The 16,539-nt window shown below is 37.0% G+C and overlaps 1 protein-coding gene across 2 annotated transcripts in view; it reads left to right on the top strand.

Annotated features, from left to right (window-relative positions):
• Nucleotides 1-16,539, top strand: part of xylb (xylulokinase homolog (H. influenzae)) — a 75,071-nt gene that overhangs the window by 1,751 nt on the left and 56,781 nt on the right. For both annotated transcript variants that reach the window (XM_036589609.1, XM_036589618.1), the window contains exons 2-11: nucleotides 430-512; nucleotides 613-682; nucleotides 7,032-7,112; nucleotides 7,205-7,291; nucleotides 8,721-8,849; nucleotides 9,155-9,220; nucleotides 9,767-9,839; nucleotides 10,617-10,735; nucleotides 12,066-12,147; nucleotides 15,351-15,391. In XM_036589609.1, coding sequence (XP_036445502.1) covers nucleotides 430-512; nucleotides 613-682; nucleotides 7,032-7,112; nucleotides 7,205-7,291; nucleotides 8,721-8,849; nucleotides 9,155-9,220; nucleotides 9,767-9,839; nucleotides 10,617-10,735; nucleotides 12,066-12,147; nucleotides 15,351-15,391 — 831 coding nt within the window. The remainder of the gene's footprint in view (nucleotides 1-429; nucleotides 513-612; nucleotides 683-7,031; nucleotides 7,113-7,204; nucleotides 7,292-8,720; nucleotides 8,850-9,154; nucleotides 9,221-9,766; nucleotides 9,840-10,616; nucleotides 10,736-12,065; nucleotides 12,148-15,350; nucleotides 15,392-16,539) is intronic.

Raw genomic sequence — 16,539 nt, 5'->3', positions numbered from 1 at the left:
ATTTGAATTCTATGAGCTCAAGCACATCTTTGGTTGGATCTATGAGAACTGTCACCTTCAGACTCAAATGTGTTCAAACCTAATAGTGTAATTGCAGGATACGGTTACCAGTACACAGCAGACATTTACATCATACACAAGACAAATTTCCATAAATTAAAAATGTGATCAAATGTGTGCAGTCTAAAATCTTCATCAGTGTACCCTCCTTGTTACGAAACGCATCTGAGTAACACAGATCTTGTGTAGGCTGTGAGATCAGTGAATCACTGCAGATCTTCATGAACATGCACTAATGCTGCATTGCTTTCCCTGAATACATGTTTCCAGAGTAGTAATATAATCTCTGGACTGATAGAAAATGATAGATATGTAGCTTATTGATTTTAGGAGTGTAAACATGGCCCTTTCATTTCTTTTGTTTGTAAGCTGAAAGTAGTTGCTATTGATGGAAACCTTCAAGTTACTCACCAGAACAATGTCCAGTTTGACAGTGATCTGCCAGAGTTCAGGTAAGCCTCACATTTTCCTTCTAGATCACTTCACACACACGTGTTTTATAATTTTTATTTGCCTTAGAAACTTGAATTTGTAACTTCTGTCTTTCAACAGGACTCAGGGAGGAGTGCACATCCACGAGGACAGATTGACTGTAACCTCCCCGGTGTGCATGTGGTTGAAGGTAGTGTATCATCTGTTTTCGTGGTAGAACTGTAAATGACCCAGAGGTTGACAGAGAGGCTAATTTTCATCTATTCTTCCTGGTCAAATGTAAAATGGCATATAGAGCAAAAAAATGCAAACGGAGTATACAAGCAAAGCATTCATAAAGCAATGCACATTTAACAATTATATTAATTAATACCAAGACAGGCAAGAGTTAGTACTTGTTTTTCTGTAACTGTTGTTAGAAATTTCAGTGTAATTTAGTCAGACTGTCCTAGATCTCACCATCATGTTACCCAAAGATTTTAGTACTTGGAGCTTAAGGAACTGAAAAGAAAGCATTACCAAGCTTCACTACCGTTTCATCTATAAATACCTGTAAAATGTTTTTAACAGTGTTTTAAGACATTCAGATTATGAAAGACATTGTTCCCATTAATGATCACATTTAACTTCACAATAGTCAAAAATGCATTAACATTATCTATAAATGTATGTATGTATGTATTACGTATGTATGTGTCTCCTATTGTTTTTATGTATGCTGTTTTACTACTTGTGTTGTAAATTATTTTTGTGTTCATCAAAGGCCTTTATTGTTTAAAAAAATGAACTTGGTTAGTAATTGTTCTGCCTACTTATTTGAAGTTCAGTAATTTTAAAATGTTAAGGCAGCACAATTACCTACTTTTTTAAGTTAAAACACATTTTCATTTACAGTGCACTAGAAATATTATTATTATTATTATTATTATTATTATTCGTAGTAGTTGTGGTGTTTTATTAAAGGTCTAATACTTTTAGAACGCATATCAAGGGAAACTGGAGTGTTGTTGTTGGAAAGGCTTTTTTCAGCAGCACAGACATCGTCACCAGAAGCATCTCTTTTTGGTGTTCTTTTGCTTTTCTGCCTTCTTCAGATGCTCCTTTTCTTTTTTCATCAGAGAGCTCTCACTTTGACATGCTTCATTCTTCTTTCACTCCTCTTCCTCTTCCTTTTCTCTCTCTAGGTATCTGTCAACCAGTTTTGTTTTTCAAGTGGAGCTCATCTGACCTGTTTTCTGTAGTCTTTCCTGTGCTGCCCTCCAGTTCTGTCTCTGCCTCTCTAGCTCTTCTTCCTTCATCAGCAGCTGGATTCTGAGCTGCCAATTCGTGTCTTCAGAGTAGTGGAATTGCTTCATTACTCCGGTACTGTTCCTCAGCTCGGTGTCATCTTCTTTGCACTTTTTTTTTCCAGCCTGCAAAAAGCCTTCCTTACCTTTCTAGCAAATCACCTGTGTGTTATGCGGCCTGTTTACTCTTTCTCAGCGAGCTTCCTACCTGTGCGTTTTCTCTGGCCACCTGTTCCAGGTTCCACTCCGGCCCCCTGCGTCTCTTGCTCTTTCTTCCTCAGCGCTGCTGTGATAGGATGCACGACAACAGCCGCTTCACCTGGTGCTTCCACAGCCCTTTGTTCTGCTTTCTAACACTCTCCAGCAGCTCGACCTGTTTAGTCAAGAACTGGTAGAGGCGCTCCTTCAGGTTCTGGGATGCTTTCTGGTCCGTATCCAGTTAGTATTTCATCATCTCCCCTCTGTTTGGTTTAGTCATTTAGTCGATCTGTAGATTTATAGATAGATTTAGTCTTGAATGAATTTTTGTTACTTTTTTTTTTTAAGAATTTGCACATCAACACAATCACTTGATCACATGACCATCCACTGTGCTGCTGTGCGCGTGACTGTGAAAATTCCACGGCCTATTTATAAACTTCATTGGTTGACGTAATTGTGCGTAAACTACCGTTCCATGTATAAAGTAACTTGAATGCGCAGCTCCAGTTACACTCAGCACAGTGTGGGTACAGCTGTAGTACATGCCTTTATATGGAGTTAATTCTGTGCCCAACTTAAAGTAGCAAATAAAGATTTTAGTAAAGTAGTAAATAAAGCATAAAGTTGTAAACAAAGTAGTGAAATACAAAATTAAGTGCCGAGTACAAAGAAGTAAGAACCAAGTTAAACTTAATTTGTCAACAGAAATCATGTGCACTTCCTCTATCAGACACTAGGTGGAAACACACCCTTAGTTTTAGCACCTTAAGAAGCGATGAAAAGTGCGTTCATTTTACTGATCCTGTTTTTATATGATGTTCTCTCTCGTCCGTCATGGAAAAGAACTGTGGTAATGATCAGTGCACTCAGAAAACACACAGCTGAGTCTTGACCCATTTTTAAAATGTTCTTAATGTATTAGCATGGAAGAAACATGATTAGCCTGAGCGATAAATCAGCCAAAGTCAAATAAAAGAGAACGAATTGTGTTTTTCAAAGTCTAATGGGATTTCCACCTGGTTTCATGAGATGCATAGCCAAACAAATTAAGTCTGTTGTACCTAAAATGTGTTCAGATGGGATCTTTGACTTGAATTAACATAGTGAAATTTAGTTTAGTCTGTTTCTGTAGCAGCTGGACTGACTGGCGCAGGAGACAAGATTTTATTGGCTCCTAGCTTCGTCTATTTGCATATTGGTTAACTTCAAATTTTGAGTTATTGAACTTTTATTAGGTTAACAGAATAATAATTTGTAGTTTCGTATTTATGGACTCAATGAACGAACATTTTAACCATTACTTTTTTAAGTTGAAAAGTTGCATCAATTTTTTAAGTTTAAGTTTTTTAGAACTCTTGTTTTACTTACTATCTCTGAGATGTCTCACTTCCTCTAGGCCACCTTTCTTTGGGTCTAGCATACATTATATATCTTAGTTAATCTTCTTGCCACATTATTATTGGTTGTTAGAGCGCGTTACCATATTCTCTGTTGCTGAGTTTGGTTCTTCTAAACTGAATGTAACCACTTTTAAACCAGCCTTAGGAAGATCAGTTGGACCAACATAAGTTAAATGAACACTAATAAATTCACTGAACTGTAACGAGTTGAGTCAGAAATTAAGTTTAGCCAATTTTAGTAAATTATATTGGTTCAACCAGCTTGCCTTATTTTGAGAGAAAGCCGTTTCATTTGGTGGACAGTTTTAATTCAGTTACCTTCAGTTAATCATTCAGTTAATACATTTCTTGTGGACAGATATCATTTGTGTTAGGAGATATTTAAACAGTAATTTTTCTCCTCCCTCGCACCTGCCATCCTGCTGCCTCTCAGTTTGTATTCAGTGAGTCTTTCCGCTGTCCTCTTCCTCCCACTCTCATATTTCTTTTTATTCACAGTCATTTTCTCATCTGCTGAATTCTGTCATCTGCCCCTCATCTGAATGATTTCTCGTCTTTGGTCACTGGAGTAACAGATACTACAGGAATTTCTAAAGGATTACTATAAAAACCTCAGTCTAATCTCAGTACATTCACTGCTGTTCTCTGACTGATTCTGAAATTGCATTTGGAAGACTACAATCCTGGGATTTATCCCCCCATAACCTTTTTGGGGTCAGTTATTTTTTGCCATTGTATAATAGTGATTTTTGCACTTATATTTTATATTTTTTATTTTGTAGTATTATTTAGTATTGCAGTATGTAGCTTTATTTGAATTATTGGTGTTATTATGGCACTTTCTCTACAAGCAAGCTTAATTTTCAGGAAAGTTTGAGCTTATAAACTTGGAAATTTTATTCAACCTAGAGTCCTAATCAGTATCCATTTTTTATAAGAACTTATTGAGAGGTCAGGGTTTTTTTTTGTCTTTTTGGGTATTTTCTAAATGGTGTTTTAAAAATGAATGGTAGTAAGCCCCTTATTTTTATTTTTCTATCTTTCTTTCAGGACACTTTCTGCCAAATTTCATGCTTCTAGGACTATAGTAGCTCAGTATTTGCCATCAATTTGCCTGAAACATGTCCCAAAATAAGGGTTTCCTGGCCCCCCCAAAACAAACGGCCTGAGCTGGGGTTACTCATTATCACTTGTGATGGCCCAGGCTATGGGCCAACAGGAAATTACAGGGGAAAAAAGGAGATAGCAGAAAAAAGAGAGCTGGACCTGACCACTTGGCCTATTAATTTCAAATTGTTTTAGGACTCCCTGTAAAAATGAAACCCCTACACTCTACGCTTCAGTGCAAGTAAATTGGAAAGTTAATGAAATGACTGGAATATTGTATATGCTTATTTCACGTCTATATATATTTCTGTTATCAGTCTTCATACGTTTGCAGAGCTCTATGAAATCGGCTCTCTTGAGTTTAAGATCATTTTCAGCCTAAAGTGGCAGAAATCGGTGGTTTGACCTAGTAAGTAAGATGTGTAGAGTCAAATGATGAGGTTCGGCTCATGATTTGGTTTTCAGTTCTTTCAGCTCAGTGAGTCCCTACAGGGAGCCTTTAGTACAAGGAAGCTGTAAGGTACAGACCACAAAGAGAAAACATAAGCCAATTTAAATTGGTAGTATATTTCAAATACATACTTCAAATGAAATATTTTGAAAAATCGATAAATTTGGACAAACCTATGGATAGATACTGATATTTTCCTTATTTAATGCCACAGGTATTTTACAGTAGCAGTATATCTGATTTGAAGGAGAGCCACAATTCCACCACATGCACAGCACCAGTTACAGTTTCAGCTGAGAGTCAGTGTTCAGCTCTTTTTAGCCGAATGGGCTGTGTGTTTGAGTTGCACTTGCTAAAAGAAAAGTGGTAACTTCCCCACCATTACTTAGTGTAGGGTTGCAGATTTGATCTGAGCAGTTCAGATGTAAAACTGTGAAAACAAAGCATGCCTATAAATACATTTATCAGATTGATAGCTCATGCTTTACATGTCTGTATTAAAATAGAAAAATATTAACAGGAATAATAATATCACATATATTCAGTATAGATCTGATCTGCATGTTGCTATAAATATTTGAGCAAAATACCTCAATAATGATAAGTATGATGATAAGTAGAAGATGGAAGAACTATTAATAACTGTAACTGCATGAGTTAACAGTCATAGTACAGTAAAGAAGTGTTGAAAACAATTCCAGGAAAGGCTAGCGCTTATTTATTTTTATCATTACTGGCTGTAACTAAACAGTACAGTCCATTTTGTTTTTTTATTAGAGTTTTAAACTGTAATTTACAGATATATTAAGTGATTTCTGACAGCTCTTTTACAAACCCAGCTACAGAGAGTAAAAGATGGCCTGATTTCCAGAAGCCATAAAGGTTTTCTGATGACTCTTCAATGAAGGTCATGTTTGTGCAGGTAGAGCTCCAGAGTCTGCTAAATCTGCCTGACGGTCTTTTGCATGCAGTCAAACATGGGTTTTGATACGCCTTTCTAACAGTTGTACAAGCAGTTCTTTTGGAAAGTTTTCTTGGTGTTCCACACTTAACTTGACCTCCACTGTTTCTGTTAACCTTCAGTTTCTTAATTACTTTACAAACTGAGGAAACAGCTACACAGATACGCTTTGCTGTAGCTCTCTCTTGCTTTTTGGGTGTCAGTCAATTTATTTTTCAGAGTGCTAGGCAGCTGCATAGAGGAGCCCAGAGCTGCTGATTGTTGGGACAAGATTTGAGGAGTCAGAGTATTTATAAAGCCTTGAAATTTGGCCTTTCCTAACGACAATTCGAACAAGCTATGCCGCTAACAAACTAATTAAGGTCCGAGACCTTGGTAAAAGTTATTTGAGAGCCCACAACTCTTGGGGTGCCCAAACTGTTGCATTGTGCTCCTTTTCTTTTTGTCATTCAAACTGTACAAAACAAAAATAATACACTAATCTTGCTTAAAATGTTGAAATGGCTGTTTCCTCTTTAACTTTTTGCCTTTTGGAGATCAGTTGATCTTCTACTTACTTAACTGTTCACAGTAACAGAAGTGTTGACCAGGGGTGCCCAAACTTTTCCATGCCCATGTATGTACTTCTTTTGTCTCCATCCTGTTCTCCACTTGCCAACCAACCCCCCCAAACTTTTTTCACAGAAGAGTTAAAAAAAATTAGCAAAAGTTTCAGCGTGTTAAGAAATTGCATCCACTTTTTAATCTGTAAATAATGACTCTGCAGTAAAACACATCACGATGGCTAAACATTAAACTAACATATACATGTGCCTGTAGCATGGATGCTAGTTTAACTGCAAGATTCAATTTTAAAAAAGGTACAAGGGCTAAATGGCATGCCATTTATAGAATCACCTGTAAGTGGAAAAAGAAAATACAAGAAAATATAAAATGAGGGCCTTTTATTCAGAACAATACGTCCAGTCATGTACGTGCACTGTAGCTTGTGCTTCACCTGTTTTGAAGTGATGTCCTCTCCCTTTCCCTTTCGTTTAATTTCTATGCCAGTTATTCTGTATTTTGTGCAAAGCTAAATGATGAACAATGATTTACTGTGAACCTTGTTACTGAGTGAAGGATTGTGACCCCAGGCACTTGACCTCATCCTTGAGAAGATGAAGAATGCCGGCTTTGACTTCTCTCATGTTAAGGCAGTTTCAGGGAGCGGGCAGGTCAGTTGCGATTGATTTATGCATTGAAATGTATTCAAAATAAGATATTAATTTCTCTGTTAAGGCTCATTCATTTGATCCATTCTCTGCAGCAACATGGCAGTGTGTACTGGAAAAAAGGAGCAAGACAGGCTCTGCAGCATCTTGATCCAGGGAGAGATTTGCACAGCCTGCTTCAGGTAGTGGTCGTTTTGATCAATAGCTCCACTGGGCATGTTTAACCCGACTTCCCGTTGCATGACTTTTTCTTTCAAAGAGTTCAAGGTTCATCAGAGACATAAGTCCTGTTGGGCCTGCTTAATACTTTTGCAAAACAGTGAATGTCAATGTTAATATTTAAAGCAGCACCATGTGAGGCTTGAACATGTTTCACATGGGTGAGTGAGAGGAGAGGGCATGACCTGGACTGGAATAGAGAATTTAGTATTAATCCAGTAATCCTGCTTTTAAATGCTATTGATTACTCTGTTAAAAGCTGGAGGGATTTCTTCACCTATTATTGAATATGGGAGCACTGGCCAAGGCTGCTGGAGAGAGAAGTACAAGCAATAGGAGAAAGTTTTAGTCTATGTTAATTTTATGCTTTGAGAAAACATAGTGTGTTTCTGAAGTCCATAAAAACATGGTGCATTGCATTACTGCTATTTACAGTATTACATTTTGTGAACACTTTGTTAAGTATGGACCAATAGAAGTGATCCAAAATGACTCATAACATTATTGTATAGTACTGTGAAAAAGCCAGACACCACCCTTTTTTCAAGTTTCAGGATATTTGTTCATGATATTTTTGAAGAGATTAGATATAAGATAATCCACTTTGCGTAAAGAAAGGGAAAGTCAGGAAAATTAGTGAAATCTAGAAAGGAGATTTTAATGCTGGAGTCCAAAAACTGGTTAGAAGACCTAAAAAAATATCCCTGCAGATTTTTTTGAAAAACTGAAAGCAAGTCTTCTGAAAATAATGGAAGCTGTAATAAAGGTGAAGGGGTTGACACATTAAATACTGACAAGTTTGATTTTTATATTTTGGTGCATGTGTTATTAAAGGTTTTTCAATAGTTTTTTATTTAGTTTCATATTTTGTTTTTTTTATTTCATTTTAGTTTCAGTCAGTCTTAAGGGGACTTTAATAGTTTTAGTTTTGTTTTTATTTTCTGAAAAGTAATCATTTTAGTCCAGTTTCGTGTTTTTGAAAACTGTAGTGTTTATTCTTATTACAGTTAACAAGCACATCTTTTCACTGCTAGTTTTTATTTTAGCCATAGTTATAATTAACTACATTAACCCTGTTTAGTTGTTGAGGCCTCTGTGTAATTATCTGGTAAATATATGTTTTCTGCTTTTTTTCCTGATGCTGTAGTTAATGGCTGGTTTGACTGGAAATTTAATAAATGAAGGGTGGTCTCTGACTGTTGCACTATACACTAAAATCAAGAATTTTTCATTTTCTTATAAATATTAAACATACAATGTAATGATGGCGACAGTACGGTTCATACAGCTTGTTAAAGGCTGACTGCTCATGCTCTGTACATTTTGATATCTTTCTCTGGTGACCTTCAGTGACCTTCTGAGCTGGATTAGCTAGCATGTTTCTTTCCATAGGGTAATTTTGCTGTCCAAGACAGTCCAGTGTGGATGGATTCCAGTACTGCAGAGCAGTGTCAGTACCTCGAGTCTGCAGTAGGGGGTGCTCAACAGCTTGCTGACATCACTGGGTCACGAGCCTATGAGGTGTGTACAGATGACACAGTCTGCTACATTTTGGAGCACATGGGCCCTTCGTACCAATCACACATTCAGGATCATATATGTTGTGACGTAATCTTGAGCAGACTTGGTGTGTTTGATATTTCACTGGTTTACGTAACCAGCAGATGTCATTAGCACGGACACTGCCCTTTGGAGAAAATATTAACCCTTGATATGACGGTTCAATAGTGTGATCTTACCGTGGCTTCTTCTTGTTCATCAGTATGTATAAAATGTCTTTAATTTTTTATAAACACATTTTAATGTCCTTTTTTCATACTTTTCAGCGTTTCACTGGAAACCAAATTGCCAAGATCCATCAGTTCCAGCCAGATAAATACAATGAAACAGAGGTAAATGTGCAAAATCAGTATCAGCAAATTCAATAGGCACAAATCATTTCATGCTTAAATTAGTTCGTACTAGACAGTAAACAAGACATTTTACAAATAGAATATATTAAAGGTCCCATATTGTGGAAAATCTTATTTTCCTTGCTTTTTTGAGTTTGAGTTGCTGTGTAAACATTGCTAAAGTTTCACAATGTACCAAAAGCAGTTTTTGTGATGTCATGAAAGCCAACACATTTAAATATATCCACATGTTTGGCCTATAGCAGTTTAGCCCCACTCAGTCACACTAAAGTCAAAGTATTACATCCTGGACTGCTTTTGGAATGAGACACAATACAGAGCAGCCAAACAGACCAGAGCTCATTTACATACATCACTCTTAAAAGCACGGTAAGTTACTGTTAGTTTCATTCTAAGCGGTAAAGAGAGGATGGAAAATGGTTGTGTAAAAACTAATTATGAAAGAAAAATGTAGAATATGGACTCTTTAAATGTACACCAAGCATTATTTGACATTTTTGCTTTTTTGATGTTTGTTTTCATTAGAGAATCTCATTGGTCAGTAGCTTTGCTGCATCTCTCTTCCTTGGCAACTATGCAGCAATTGACTACAGCGATGGTAAGGCAACCAATGCTTTGTGTTACTGTAATTATGATAGTTAGCTTTTTAGTTTTTTTTTTTTGATATTTTTGAATATCGAGTTAATTTTTAGTTTTTTCCATATAGTTTGTTTTCCTGCAAGGTCAAAAACTGCTCTTTTGTAGAGAATATAAGGTTTCTTTGGTTTTCTAGGTCATCATATTTTGTTATCAGTAGTTAAATTGCTTAAAAAGATAAGGCTAGGTTGACATGACAAAAGGAAGTTGTATTTTTATTTGCGAGTTGGAGAAATATTAAACAGTGCCACGCGTACTAAGTACCATCGTGATTAGATTACAGAAACCATATCGGATTTTCTCTGTTAACTTAAAAGTCAAAGTGTGTGATGTACTGACTGAGTGGAACTGCTGAAGAAGTGTTATGTCAGTTAGGAATTCTGTATGATAAGGATAATTGTGCTCTTTCCCTCCTTTCAGGAGCTGTTTGAAAAGAATGGTCAGAAAGATTCAACATGTACCACTGACTGTGCTGCTTGTGTCAATGGCTTTGGAACCATTATTTCAATGTTATTTAGTATTTATCAGTGTTTAGACTGCTTCTGTTAACATGCAAATTATTTCTTGTAGAGCGTCCAGGCCACATGCTGTGTCTCTGACTGATGCCTGATCATGGGCCTGTTTGCTCTTGTTCAGGCAGATCTGTTCATTGAGAGATTTTTATTCTCCTTGAGAGGTTTGAGGTTTGTTGCAAGCAGAAACCTCCACTTAACTGTTTAAATGTATTCTTTCATTTTAGGTTCAGGGATGAATTTAATGGACATCTTCACTAAACAGTGGTCAGAACCATGTCTGAAAGCCACAGCACCTCAGTTAGCAGAGAAGCTGAGTGACCCCACACCATCTACAGTGGTTCTGGTAGTGTTTGATTGTTTGCTTTTTCTTTTCTCCAGTTTGTAAAGTTGTGCTGATATTAGCTGTGCAAAAGCAGCTTAGGAGAACATTAGGAGAACACTACCATGTATGTTCTAGCTAAGACTGGACAATGTGTGGGAAAATATGACTACATGATACTTGAAATCATTTCTATTACTCATGAGTTCACAACATTTAATTCTTCTGAACTGTGCAGACAAGTCGACATAAACCAGATGCGCTAGTAAAGCAGTAGTGCCACATTTAACCTCTTTCTGCAGGCCACCTAGTGACCGTTCAACCAGAGGAATGGAAAGTTACTTAGACATTTTTAATTAATATAATCAAAAGGAATATTTTTCCATGTAATTATGTTATTAGATTAACTAGAGCACCGTCAGCTCTGTGTGTATGAAATGTTATGGCTCAGTGTTGAGCTGCTAGTGAGCAATGAGGAGTGAAAGGGGAGAAGTGAGAACCGCTCCTCACGTCTCTCCACAACAGCAGCCGTGCTGAGATAAAATGGGCAGCACAACTGCAGCTTTCTTCATATCAACAAATCCTGTACACCTGCAACAATGAAAAATATCATTTAAAAAAAATATCATTTCTATAAAAACACTTTTATAAATATGACTAGCTTTCTCACATACGAAGAAGACAATCCAGTTTGTCTTTGATGTTGTAAATGATACACATTTTTATCAAAATGTATTCTATCTACATTATTGAAAAAAAGTGTAAAGTTCAAGTGATGGACCTCCAAAACAGGAGAAAATTGCATTTTTTTGGATACTGTGAGAAGTTAAGAAGAGTTAAGAGTTACAAAGGCTCTGAGAAATTAGGAATGCTATGCTTTTTTACTTCAGTACTTGCAGACAGCCCATTTAAGAGGCAAAATCAAACAGGTAGTAAAAATAAATTAGTAAAATATTGACATAATGAGCTGATATTCAGATAGATTATTTTTGCTGTGTAGTTTATACAGTTACTATGAACTATTATTGTTTTTGTTGTTTTCAGGGTCTCTATACTTGGTTTAAATCTTTCTTTTGTTTATGGTAATGTTATTCAGTGTTGTTGAAATACTGATGATACACATAATATTCTCAGAAAAGACTATTGTGAGGTAATTTATTATAGTAACAATAACAAATTGTCATGTTGACCAGCCCTAGTTCCAGCTGATTTTACAACCTGAACGGTAAGTGAAAGTTATTGAAGCGTACGCTCTGTGTTATAGTGGAATGTGAAAAGAACTGTGATTTTTTTTTATGTTTTTTTTTAATACATTTTTTCTAATAGTTTTGTTTTTATTTATCTCCCCTACCAGGGCTTTGTTTCCCACTACTTTGTTAAGCGCTTTGGGTTTCCGGAAGATTGCAAAGTGGTTGCTTTCACCGGAGACAACCCTGGTAAGGCCAACAACACTACCGCAGAGAAGCATGTTAACTTTTCATCCTCTTGCCCAAGTATTTGATGTCCATTTTAAGGGAAAGAGATGGCCAGTGCTGCATGGGCCATAACGGTGCTCTGATGTATATCCATGTAACTGTTATGATGATGGTGGAAAATGGCTGAATAATAGGCAGTGCTGTATAATAGCTCAGTGCTATGAAACTTGGAAATGGTATACATTTCTGATTTGAGCTGCTTGTGCTATCCTTGTAGGCAAATCATTTAAATCTCTGCCGCGCCATTTTTTTAAGCCCATACCTGCCAGTGAGGCTTCGTAGCCTGTAGATGGCACTAAAACGGCACTCATTTCATTGACCCCCTCCTCCCCTGGCACCTCCTCTTGGAGGATACCAATAAAAGCAGTGGTCACGTCCTCTTTCCAAGCAGCATGTAAACCACACACTGACTGAGAGAGAAGAAAGGGAGGAAATATGGAGAGAAGAGAGGAGAACAGAAGCTGGCTCCTGGCCAAGCGCCTGACTCTCTTACCCCCATTACTCCCTTAGGGTGGGGTGACATTTTTCAATTACAGCCCACCACTGGCAGACATGAACATAAACGTGACCCTGACGCCAACCAACCAATGGCATCTAGTCTCAGCAGGGTGATCTGCATAAAATGGACTTTATGACCAATAAAAAGGTGGGAGATGCCCAGCCTTCAAGAGAGCTGACTAGATTTTGATAGTGCTGCTGGCTGCATAGTATTATTGTTTCTATGAGGTTACACTGTTTAGTGTGTTATAGAGCTGTCACGATTACTCACAATCTGTTTTTCTTTCTTGATGAACTGGTAATGATTAATTGACAACTTGAGTGGTGAAGTTAATGCATATGTAAAATTCTTCTATTGTCCTCACTCACCAATTTTTAATGTATTTATATTAGTTAATTTTTTCAATAATATATCAATAAAATATTTTAGAATCTTTGAAATACTTCGCATAGTTTGTTATTGTTCATTTAAGTCAAATGTTATTTTTTGGCTCTTAAACTCAAATTATTTGATTTATTGTCAAAATAATGAAACGATAGATAGATGGATGGATAACTCAAAATCAAATGTCAAATGGTTTCTGTTCTTCATACAAAATGTAATATAACACAAAAAACATGAGGAAATGCAAAACATAGTTTCTAATTGATCATTTCTTTTATTGATAAAGCTTTGCAACACTTATGTCACCCATGTGGAAAAGGTAAATGCCCTCTAAACTTCATAACTGGTTGTGCCATTTCTAGCAGCAACAACTGCCATGAAACACTTCCTTTTACCGGAGATCAATTTATCACATTGATATGGAATTTTGTCCACATTTCTTTCCAGTGTTGCTTTAGCTCAGCCACATTAGAGGCCTTTTGAGCATGAGCTGCCTATTTAAGGTCCAGAACCTCAATTTTAATTTATTTCTTTTAAGCCATGGAGAGGTAGACTTGCTGTGGTGCTTCAGATCCTTGTCTTGCTGCATGCCCTATTGTGCTTGAGCTTCAGATCATGGACTGATGACAGGACATTCTGCAGCATTTTCTGGTGAAGAGCAGAATTTGTAGTACTGTGAACTGTGGCAAGTTGCCCGTGCCCAAAGACAGCAAAGCATCCCCATACCATCACACTACTACCACCATGTTTATCTGTTGGTGTGATGTTCTCATTGTGGAATGCTGTGTTAGCTTTACGGCAGACATAACAGGACCAGAAAGTTCTGAGGTCGACTTAAAAGTTCACAGAACATTATTCCAAAATGCTTAGGGTTCATCACTGTTGGTAAATGTTTTACTCCTCTTGGTTAACAGTAGTTTTCTCTATGGATACTATGGATATCCCGTGGGTACCATTTTTCCCTGTCTCTTTCTAATGATGGAATCAAGAACTGAGGCAAGCAAGGCCTGTAGTTACTTAGATGTTTGTCTGGGTTCTTTGTGACTTCCTTGACAAGTCGTAGCTGCGCTTTTGGAGAAATTTTGGTAGGCCGGTGTTGTGTGGTCCTGTTTCACGTTGCCGGGAAGGTTCTGTTTAAATGCTGTTTAGATTCAACAGGGCTGGCAGTAATGAGGCCTTGTTGTGACTATTTTATTTATTGTTTTATACAGAGCCACTTTTTTCTTGCAATAAATGAAAGGCTCTCTTAAAATCTGTATTTTGTGTTTAATTCGATTCAAAGACAATTGAGTGTGACAAATATGCAAAAATAGAAGAAATCAAAAGGGGCAAATACTTTTTCACAGCACTGTAAATAAATAGTCAGCCAGCTGATTACTAATATAATCAATAGTGACAGCCCTATAGTTTTACTATTGCTGAAAAACAAGTGGAAAAAAGGAATAAGTGCATAGAAAAGTCTCTTTAAACTTGCTCAAAATACATGAAAAATGCATTTCCTGGAAAGTTTTGCTCTATATAATATTCTGTTGCCTCACCTGTGCTGGAGCTGGTACAGAGTGGTGGCTAAAGTGTCCTTGTACAATGGCTATACAGTACAGAATGGTGACATGAGACGAGAGCAGCTGATTATTCACTGCAGCATATTACACTTTAAAATGAGTTTAGACCAGCAAGGAAGCACTGAAAATGAATGGGCAGCAGCATCGCTCCTGAACTATTGAAAGGTTTTTGTAGGAACATTTTTCTTGAGAAGTCTCAGCCTCACAAAAGCTTGTGTGTGTGTGTGTGTGTGTGTGTGTGTGTGTGTGTGTGTGTGTGTGGTTACATGTCAAAGCTTGAGCAGATTTATTCAGCTTTTTTTCTGCAAGGCCACCAAGAATGGCAATGACTAGCTATGATTAAATATTAACAAGTCCGCCCTCTGCCACCCAAATTAAAACATGTAAAAGATGTCAGTAGACAGTTGACACCCCCCAGGCCAGCACTTGTGGTTGGAGCTGTAAAATCTAACACACACACATACACACACCACAGTTCTCTCTTAGTAAGAGTTTGTTTGAAAACATGATTATATATTTTTTCTCTTCTTAGTGCTTGTCTATCAGTATCGCCATGGTTGCCAAGATAGTATATGAGATTGATTACTCTTAGCAACTGCATGAAAACATTTATAATAGAGTGTGACAGTTTGGGAAAACAGCCAAATTGGGAGATGAGTCATTTTACTTGTGACAGTTGTAAGATAAGTGGGTAAAATAATTTCATTTTCACGTTTCAGGATCGCTAGCTGGGATGCGCCTACAGGAGGGTGATATAGCGGTGAGTGTTTTTTTTAATGGAGCAAGAATGTGCTAATTTTCTCAGAAAGAAAAGCCTTATATAGTTTAAGGATGTGCATTCCAGCTAATTTTGATATTCGACTATCCTTAAGAGTTCAAGAATGGATATCTGGGCTACCATAGAGAGGGGTAACACCGCCACAAAAAACTGGATTTCTGTTAAAATGTATGTAAACCTGTGGCTTACCTTTTAGCCGACCGCTCTGGTGTTGCACAAAAAATAGTATTATGCAGAGGAATACATTTCAGGACATGTTTTATTATTCAAAAGTAGCTGAGCAAGTAGTACTCAGTTGTTGGATGAGTAATGTAGTGGAGACTGCTTCAGGTGAGCTACAGAGCTAACACTAGAGCTAACCAGCTAACAACATTTGATGCTGATGGAGACTCCACACCATCTTTTATAGTTTTTTTTTTTTTCCTCTTCAGTGGACAAGGTGCCAACATGTTAGTTTGTCAGAGAATTATATTTGAACTATTTCTGGACGTAACATGAACCTAACCTATTTAGCAATGAAAGCCGAGCTATCTCTGCCTTCTCAGTCACGTCCTTAATAACATGCTCATGTTAAGACATTTTTGTTTTGTAGTAGCAAAGTATAATACCACATACCTGCATATACAAGCAGAACTTTTGTGTTATACAGTCCTGTTGAATCATAAAATTTGCATTTCTATAAACTTATTATCTGTATCTGCTTTATTTTTCAAGACAAAAATGTCCGGTTGAGGAACTTACACGGAGACACTTACACGGTTAAGTGTCGTTCATCACTGTTTTAGCTAAGTCAAAGAAAGTATGCTGATTTCTTATCATTTTATGTCCCACTAAATGACTTTGAAGTGATTTTGGGACACTGTGTAGTTTTGCAGTGGTCACTACAGCCAACTGAAGTTGAAAATGCAGCAAAAACAGGAATTTTACAAACACAATCCTCTCAAGAAAGCACATCGCTTCAGAAGACACATAAATATTGCTTCCTATCACTTCTTGAAGAAGCCCAGGAATTGTTGAAATATGTGCCCATAAAATCCAACCAGACAAAGAATTGCCAGTTTGTTTTCGCATTATATTATTCACCTTATACCTGGATAATGTATTCTATTATATAGCTAACCAGCTAACAG

This window comes from Colossoma macropomum, unplaced genomic scaffold (genome assembly GCF_904425465.1).
Source record: "Colossoma macropomum unplaced genomic scaffold, Colossoma_macropomum, whole genome shotgun sequence".
NCBI lineage: Eukaryota > Metazoa > Chordata > Actinopteri > Characiformes > Serrasalmidae > Colossoma > Colossoma macropomum.
The sequence above is the reverse complement of the archived record's forward strand: the minus strand, read 5'-3'. Positions and strand labels throughout refer to the sequence as shown.